Source organism: Lolium perenne, chromosome 4 (assembly GCF_019359855.2).
Source record: "Lolium perenne isolate Kyuss_39 chromosome 4, Kyuss_2.0, whole genome shotgun sequence".
NCBI classification, from domain to species: Eukaryota; Viridiplantae; Streptophyta; class Magnoliopsida; order Poales; family Poaceae; genus Lolium; species Lolium perenne.
Window position 1 is genome coordinate 104,594,632 of NC_067247.2, and position 9,088 is coordinate 104,603,719.

The 9,088-nt window shown below is 46.2% G+C and overlaps 1 protein-coding gene across 1 annotated transcript; it reads left to right on the plus strand.

Annotated features, from left to right (window-relative positions):
• Positions 1–7,245: 7,245 nt before the first annotated feature.
• On the plus strand, positions 7,246–8,722 carry LOC139830882 (uncharacterized). Its single transcript, XM_071819659.1, has 3 exons — positions 7,246–7,637; positions 7,744–8,349; positions 8,442–8,722. Exons 1-3 carry the CDS (start codon positions 7,265–7,267, stop codon positions 8,534–8,536), a joined length of 1,074 nt encoding a protein of 357 aa, XP_071675760.1. The 5' UTR covers positions 7,246–7,264; the 3' UTR covers positions 8,537–8,722.
• The last annotated feature ends 366 nt before the right edge of the window (positions 8,723–9,088 follow it).

Sequence of the window (9,088 nt, forward strand, 5' to 3'; positions counted from 1 at the left end):
AAAGGCGTTAAAGAAAAGCGCTTATGGGAGACAACCCATGTTTTTACCTACAGTACTTTATTTTTATTTTGTGTCTTGGAAGTTGTTTACTACTGTAGCAACCTCTCCTTATCTTAGTTTTGTGTTTTGTTGTGCCAAGTTAAGCCGTTGATAGAAAAGTAAGTACTAGATTTGGATTACTGCACAGTTCCAGATTTCTTTGCTGTCACGAATCTGGGTCCACCTCCCTGTAGGTAGCTCAGAAAATTAAGCCAATTTACGTGCATGATCCTCAGATATGTACGCAACTTTCATTCAATTTGAGCATTTTCATTTGAGCAAGTCTGGTGCCATTTTAAAATTCGTCAATATGAACTGTTCTGTTTTGACAGATTCTGCCTTTTATTTCGCATTGCCTCTTTCGCTATGTTGGATGAATTTCTTTGATCCACTAATGTCCAGTAGCATTATGCAATGTCCAGAAGTGTTAAGAATGATTGTGTCACCTCTGAATATGTCAATTTATATTGTGCACTAACCCTCTAATGAGTTGTTTCGAGTTTGGTGTGGAGGAAGTTTTCAAGGATCAAGAGAGGAGTATGATGCAACATGATCAAGGAGAGTGAAAGCTCTAAGCTTGGGGATGCACCCGGTGGTTCACCCCTGCATATATCAAGAAGACTCAAGCGTCTAAGCTTGGGGATGCCCAAGGCATCCCCTTCTTCATCGACAACATTATCAGGTTCCTCCCTGAAACTATATTTTTATTCCATCACATCTTATGTGCTTTTTCTTGGAGCGTCGGTTTGTTTTTGTTTTTTGTTTTGTTTGAATAAAATGGATCCTAGCATTCACTTTATGGGAGAGAGACACGCTCCGCTGTAGCATATGGACAAGTATGTCCTTGGTTTCTACTCATAGTATTCATGGCGAAGTTTCTCCTTCGTTAAATTGTTATATGGTTGGAATTGGAAAATGATACATGTAGTAATTGCTATAAATGTCTAGGGTAATGTGATACTTGGCAATTGTTGTGCTCATGATTAAGCTCTTGCATCATATGCTTTGCACCCATTAATGAAGAAATACATAGAGCATGCTAAATTTGGTTTGCATATTTGGTTTCTCTAAGGTCTAGATAATTTCTAGTATTGAGTTTGAACAACAAGGAAGACGGTGTAGAGTCTTATAATGTTTTCAATATGTCTTTTATGTGAGTTTTGCTGCACCGGTTCATCCTTGTGTTTGTTTCAAATAAGCCTTGCTAGCCTAAACCTTGTATCGAGAGGGAATACTTCTCATGCATCCAAAATACTTGAGCCAACCACTATGCCATTTGTGTCCACCATACCTACCTATACTACATGGTATTTTCCGCCATTCCAAAGTAAATTGCTTGAGTGCTACCTTTAAAATTCCATCATTCACCTTTGCAATATATAGCTCATGGGACAAATAGCTTAAAAACTATTGTGGTATTGAATATGTAATTATGCACTTGATCTCTTATTAAGTTGCTAGTTGTGCGATAACCATGTTCACTGGGGACGCCATCAACTTTTCATTGTTGAATTTCATGTGAGTTGCTATGCATGTCCGTCTTGTCTGAAGTAAGAGAGATCTACCACCTTATGGTTAAGCATGCATATGTTAGAGAAGAACATTGGGCCGCTAACTAAAGCCATGATCCATGGTGGAAGTTTCAGTTTTGGACAACAATCCTCAAATCTCAAATGAGAAAATTATTAATTGTTGTTATATGCTTATGCATAAAAGAGGAGTCCATCATCTGTTGTCTATGTTGTCCCGGTATGGATGTCTAAGTTGAAGAATAATCAATAGCAAGAAATCCAATGCGAGCTTTCTCCTTAGACCTTTGTACAGGCGGCATAGAGGTACCCCTTTGTGACACTTGGTAAAAACAATGCATTGTGATGACCCGGTAGTCCAAGCTAATTAGGACAAGGTGCGGGCACTATTAGTACACTATGCATGAGGCTTGCAACTTATAAGATATAATTTACATGATGCATATGCTTTATTACTACCGTTGACAAAATTGTTTCATGTTTTCAAAATCAAAGCTCTAGCACAAATATAGCAATCGATGCTTTTCCTCTATGGAGGACTATTCTTTTACTTTCAATGTTGAGTCAGTTCACCTATCTCTCTCCACCTCAAGAAGCAAACACTTGTGTGAACTGTGCATTGATTCCTACATATTTGCTTATTGCACTTATTATATTACTCTATGTTGACAATATCCATGAGATATACATGTTACAAGTTGAAAGCAACCGCTGAAACTTAATCTTCTTTTGTGTTGCTTCAATGCCTTTACTTTGAATTATTGCTTTATGAGTTAACTCTTATGCAAGACTTATTGATGCTTGTCTTGAAGTGCTATTCATGAAAAGTCTTTGCTATATGATTCACTTGTTTACTCATGTCATATACATTGTTTCGATCGCTGCATTCACTACATATGCTTTACAAATAGTATGATCAAGATTATGATGGCATGTCACTCCAGAAATTATCTCGTGTTATCGCTTTACTGCTCGGGACGAGCAGAACTAAGCTTGGGGATGCTGATACGTCTCCGACGTATCGATAATTTCTTATGTTCCATGCCACATTATTGATGTTATCTACATGTTTTATGCACACTTTATGTCATATTCGTGCATTTTACGGAACTAACCTATTAACAAGATGCCGAAGTGCCGATTCTGTTTTTCTCGCTGTTTTTGGTTTCGTAAATCCTAGTAAGGAAATATTCGCGGAATTGGACGAAATCAAAGCCCAGGGGCCTATTTTCTCACGAAGCTTCCCGAAGTCCGAAGGAGAGACGAAGAGGGGCCACGGAGGGGCCACACCATAGGGCGGCGCGGCCCCCCCTTGGCCGCGCCGGCCTGTAGTGTGGGGCCCCCGTGCCGCCTCTTGACCTGCCCTTCCGCCTACAAATAGCCTCCGTGACGAAACCCCCAGTACCGAGAACCACGATACGGAAAACCTTCCCGGAGACGCCGCCGCCGCCGATCCCATCTCGGGGGATCCAGGAGATCGCCTCCGGCACCCTGCCCGGAGAGGGGAATCATCTCCGGAGGACTCTACGCCGCCATGGTCGCCTCCGGTGTGATGTGTGAGTAGTCTACCCCTGGACTATGGGTCCATAGCAGTAGCTAGATGGTTGTCTTCTCCCCATTGTGCTATCATTGTCGGATCTTGTGAGCTGCCTAACATGATCAAGATCATCTATGTAATTCTATATGTTGCGTTTGTTGGGATCCGATGAATAGAGAATACTTGTTATGTTGATTATCAAAGTTATGCTATGTGTTGTTTATGATCTTGCATGCTCTCCGTTACTAGTAGATGCTCTGGCCAAGTAGATGCTTGTAACTCCAAGAGGAGTACTTATGCTCGATAGTGGGTTCATGCCTGCATTGACACCGGGACAAAGTGACAGAAAGTTCTAAGGTTGTGTTGTGCTGTTGCCACTAGGGATAAAACATTAGTGCTATGTTCAAGGATGTAGTCACTGGTTACATTACGCACCATACTTAATGCAATTGTCTGTTGTTTGCAACTTAATACTGGAGGGGGTTCGGATGATAACCTGAAGGTGGACTTTTTAGGCATAGATGCAGTTGGATGACGGTCTATGTACTTTGTCGTAATGCCCAATTAAATCTCACTATACTCATCATGATATGTATGTGCATGGTCATGCTCTCTTTATTTGTCAATTGCCCAACTGTAATTTGTTCACCCAACATGCTGTTCGTCTTATGGGAGAGACACCTCTAGTGAACTGTGGACCCCGGTCCAATTCTCTTTACTGAAATACAATCTACTGCAATACTTGTTCTACTGTTTTCTGCAAACAATCATCTTCCACACAATACGGTTAACTCTTTGTTACAGCAAGCCGGTGAGATTGACAACCTCACTGTTTCGTTGGGGCAAAGTACTTTGGTTGTGTTGTGCAGGTTCCACGTTGGCGCCGGAATCCCTGGTGTTGCGCCGCACTACATCCCGCCGCCATCAACCTTCAACGTGCTTCTTGGCTCCTCCTGGTTCGATAAACCTTGGTTTCTTTCTGAGGGAAAACTTGCTGCTGTGCGCATCATACCTTCCTCTTGGGGTTGCCCAACGAACGTGTGAAATACACGCCATCACCCCCCCTTCCATGTTTGTATATATGTAACTGTTTCACCCCAGTTTAATGCATTAAGTCAGTAGGGTTTCTCACCCTACTGTCCAAGGTTTCAAAAAAAAAAAAACGTACATATATTTTCGAGCCCTCAACACTGGAATCAGATCTTCACGTGGAACTAGTGCCTCCCCTTTTATTTTCACTCCACTCAATGCCATCGATCTCCTGGAACGAGTGCTTCTCCTAGAACAAGTGAAGTGTGCATAAATTGCAAAGATTGTGTGTACGGGCATATGCACACAACATATTTAAGTTGGATGACAGAGGTAGAGGACAAGGCAAAAAAAAGAGACACACGTCAATAATATATGAATAAGACATGCAGTGATAATTCAAATCATTGTCACTCTACATTTTATTCCATCACAATCCAACACTGCATGCATAAGACAAGAACTTCATTTTATTCCATCACATGAATGATTCTTGCAGTTGCACATTGATACATACGATAAAGAGGAGAAGTTTATTCATCGTATTCCAACACATTGCCAGTGATAGAGAGAAGAATTGCATTGCACATTGCAGAATCTGCTACACACATTGTCACTGGCCATTAGACAAATCCTTACGTAATCAAAGCAACTACACCATAGATAATTGCACGTATAAATACAACTATGACAATACCTAGTTCCTTCGAGTATCCCTTGCTCTCATCTCAAATCTGTGAATCTTCTCCATCCTTTTCTTCTCCTTTTTCATCCGTTTGGCATGCAGCTCTAATTTTGCCACTTTCTTTTGAAGAAATTCATCTGCAGTTTTTGATGCATCTCCTCCAGATTTTTTCTGCAACACCTTATCTGCATACAACTTCTTTGCAACTTCAGTGCTCGATTCCTTTGTCGCAACATCGCCAGGGAAAGTGGCATCATCAGCACACTGGCAATCCATGTAAAGCGCCTCACCAGCAATTGCCCAACACTCTTCGTCACCACCGCCAGCGATGGCAGCTCTCCTCGCTCCATGGAAGGTGAGCTCAACCTGCAACCCCATCATCCCCGCTCCACCTCCTGCATAGCACCACCTCAGGCGTCGGTCCGCCCCGCCACCTCTCTCTCTCGCTCGTCCTGCCACACTGCCGCTCTCTCTCGTCCTGCCAGATTTAGGAATTAGAGACAACACGGAAATGGGAAAGTGCCAATAGTTGGATGAGAAAGGGATAGGACAAATTGAGAAATTACGGAAAGGCGAGGGGTTATGAGAAAAATCACCAAACCGGGTCCAAATTGCCACGTGGCAGCCAATAGAGAGCCAAAACAACAAAACGGAGATCAGAGTTATAGCTCAGTTCTCATATTTTTCTTACAAATACCTAATAGAAAATAAAGATTAAAATTATACCTTATTCTGCAACGAACGAGGTGAATAGGTGAATATCAATTAAAAACATAACATCTTCGTAAATACATAAGTGATAAATGCAAGGGCCATCTTGCTAATTTATAGATATTTTCCATACACCTTGACAAAGTTTGTAAAGTATGACTTCGACCGAGACTTAACGGTCTCAGATCAGTTTTCTCACACAGTCCACTAGCACATGATCGTCTTTTGACCTACAAACCAACTTGGATGCGGAACAACATAAATAAGTCTTGATCTAAAAAAATAAACAAGTCCTTCTGTGAAGGGAAAAAAATACATTTTTCCAAATGCCAAAAATTAGCTGGTGGAGTGTCGTCCGAAGAAGCTCGCTAGTCTTGGTGGCGGCACAACCTTGCCAAGGCAAGACATGCACTCAAATTGTGTGGCTTCCAACATTGCACAACACGCGGATCATCGGCTAATTGCCTTCCTGGAACCGTTTTCGCTTCGTCTTCTCCCGGGCGCCAGGCGGCGGCAATTCCCTCCGATCTCCACCAGTGAGAGCCCTGTTCCCTTCTCCCTCCACATGCCGCTCCGCCGGTAGGAGGGAGGGGGCCTCGTTCCTTCGTTTTGTAGTTAGGATTTGCCTGTTGTGGTGCGTCATTGGGGTGGTGGGAGTGGCACCCGGGCCAATAATTTTGTCCCAAATCCACTCCCACACCGGCGGCGACCTTCACGGCGGCGTTAGGAGTTGATGGCAGCGTGTGCTTAGCGATCCTTCAGATCGTCAACAAGGTCTTCTCGTCGTTCTTTAGATCTGGCGAGATCTGTTTCTCGACGTGTCGCTGCCGTTCGTTGTTATCTATGGCGGCGCTGGGGACCGGGGCGAGGTGGATGCTCTGGAGTGAGGATATTGGTCCGGAGGTGGTGGATCTGGCGCTATTCCCCGACTTCGTCGACGAGATGCGGTGGATCTTGGTCCAAGAAAGCATGGTGACATCCCCCGGTCGACGTGCCACAATGACATGTGCCTCGCTGCTTGCTGCGGGCCTATTCATCGACTCACAAAGCCTCGTTAGAGATGGCGCTTATTTGGATCTGGCAATGGTGGAGGCTCGACGTCTTTTCCAACGTGCGTCCATGCCGCGTTGGAGTTTTGCGGCGGCTGCTAGTTTCGGCGAGTTCAAGAAACCCTAAGGATGGTCGACGTGCCACAGCGACATGTGCCCTATTCATCCACTCACAAAGCCTCGTTAGAGATGGTGCTTATTTGGGTCTAGCAATGGTGGAGGCTCGACGTCTTTTCCAACGTGCGCCCATGCGGCGTTAGAGTTTTGCGGCGACTGCTAGTTTCGGCGAGTGCAGGAAACCCTAAGGATGGTTCTATATTTTTCTATCCTTTAGAGTTCTATCTGCAAAGTTTTCAGGAAATCCATTTTCTCCTGGTCTCTCTTTTAGTTTCCACATTTTTGTGTTCATGTAACATGTTTTTAATGAAATATGTGGCTGCTCTAAAAAAAACGCGGATCATCCAAAACTGTCTAGGTTAAACCGTTAAATCGTTAAATTCAGGCAAGGAAAGCTCACACATTTTTCTTCAGAGGTAGGACGCTCACACACTAGTGCTTTAGAAAAAGTGTGCTCACACATTAGTAATGCATCCATCCATCCACGACGGGCTGCATAAATGGATCCATGGAGAGCAAGCCAATCAGCTAGGCACTCTGTCTCTCGGAGTCTCGGGAGGCACGAACAATGGGCCTCTCTCGCCTCCTCCTCCTCAGTCTAATCGCCTCCGCGGCCGTGAGCACCTTCGCGGCGCAGTCCGATCCAGCTTCGCCAGTGTGCAACCTCAGCATCGTCGCCGCAAAACTGGCGCGCCACTGCCAGTCCGACCCCGACGTGCCTAGCTTCCTTCTCAGTCCCACCGCGCAGTGCTGCGAGGCGCTGGTGGGCTCTCTGCCTGCGCAGGAAGAGATGGCCTTCTCGTGCCTCTGTCGTGTGGTGGCCGAGCCTGAGCCACCGCTCATCACCGCCAAACTCGACGCCAACCGCCTCTTCGCACTCTACCGCGGCTGCGGCAAAGGCAACGTCGGCAGCCCCAACTTCGGCAGCTGGTACTGTCAAGGTATACACGCAGTTCCTCTCCTCGTCAACGTTCCCCATCGGTTCAGTTTTCTCAGTTTTTATTGCCCTCGCGAGTTCCTCATTGCCATTTTTCTCTGGTTAATTAGTGGAGAAGACAGGGGACATTCCCACGGCGGCGTGCGACGCGGCCAACCTCGCCACCCTGGTGTCACAGTTCTGCATGATAGACAAGCGCCCTGATGACTGCTGCATGGCAGTGGTGGCCGCCGTTGGACTCACTGGCACCCCACCCTGCCTCTGCCGCGTCGCGGCAGAGCCGCAGCTCGCCGCAACGGGCCTCAGCATCACCGGCATCCTCGAGATCTACGCGGGCGTCTGCCGAGGCCGGCAGCCTGTAGGCCCGCACCTCGCCGACGGCTGTAAAGGTTGGCACCTCCCGGCCCCTGACACAACGGCTGCCGTCCTGCCGCGGCCGCGTGCCACGACGGCGGCATCGGCGTCGTGCAAGCCCGAGGCCCTCGCTTACTTGATGGTCTTGTATGTGTACAAGGATCGCACCGTGCAGAGCTGCAAGGACCTGGTGGCCTCCGTCGACCTCGGCGGCGGCGTCCCGTGCCTGTGTCGCACGGAGGTCGAGTACTTTACCATGAGCGCGGGGCTCAAAGCCACGGACCTCCTCGCGATATACAATGCCTGTGGAGGACTCCGCCTCGGAGGGGCCGACCACAAGGCCGCCGCCGCATCATGTGAAGGTATGCTATCCACTCTGCCCGTGCTCATGTAGGAATTAGGATTCTGCTATGTTTCATCGACTGAAACTGTTCATTTGTTTTGTGTCGTGCAGGCTATGGACTACCGCCTCCCACCCCGACGCAGGAGCACGGCGGTGATGCCATCCACATCGGGCCGGACGCTCTGCCGGAGACAGCTACGGCTTGATTTCGTTGTGTTTGGAGTAGGGATCCAGGCGGTGAATTTAGGATCCAGTTCGTAGTTGATAATAATGCAGTAACGCTCTTCGAGATTTGATTTCAGATCGTAAGTGCTATGTGTATGTCGATATGTCTCCTGGATCATAGTTTCTGCGACGTACCGCGTACGTCCACGGTTTGTGGTCCGATCACGTTCCCGATGCCAGCCGAATATCCAAGGAAAACATTCCATCTTTTGGTTTCTCTGGCAGCTCATCCTTTGTATGAACTGAACGCGTGGAAATCCCGTTCTTGCAAAGTGGCGCAAATCACAAACTGTATGTCCCAAGTAAAACTTTCGTTGCAACGGACTCCATGTACGAGAATCATATGTTTGTAACCAGTACGGTTCTCAACATCTGACCCATCCATTTTAGGTTTGACAGGATCATATGTATATGTAACCACTGCGGTTCCCAACATCTGACCCATCCATTTCCAGTTTGAGATCCGATATTTAAGTAGAATTCTAAATTTTGTAACTTAGTATGCAATCTACGCATTTTTGTACAAACCACAA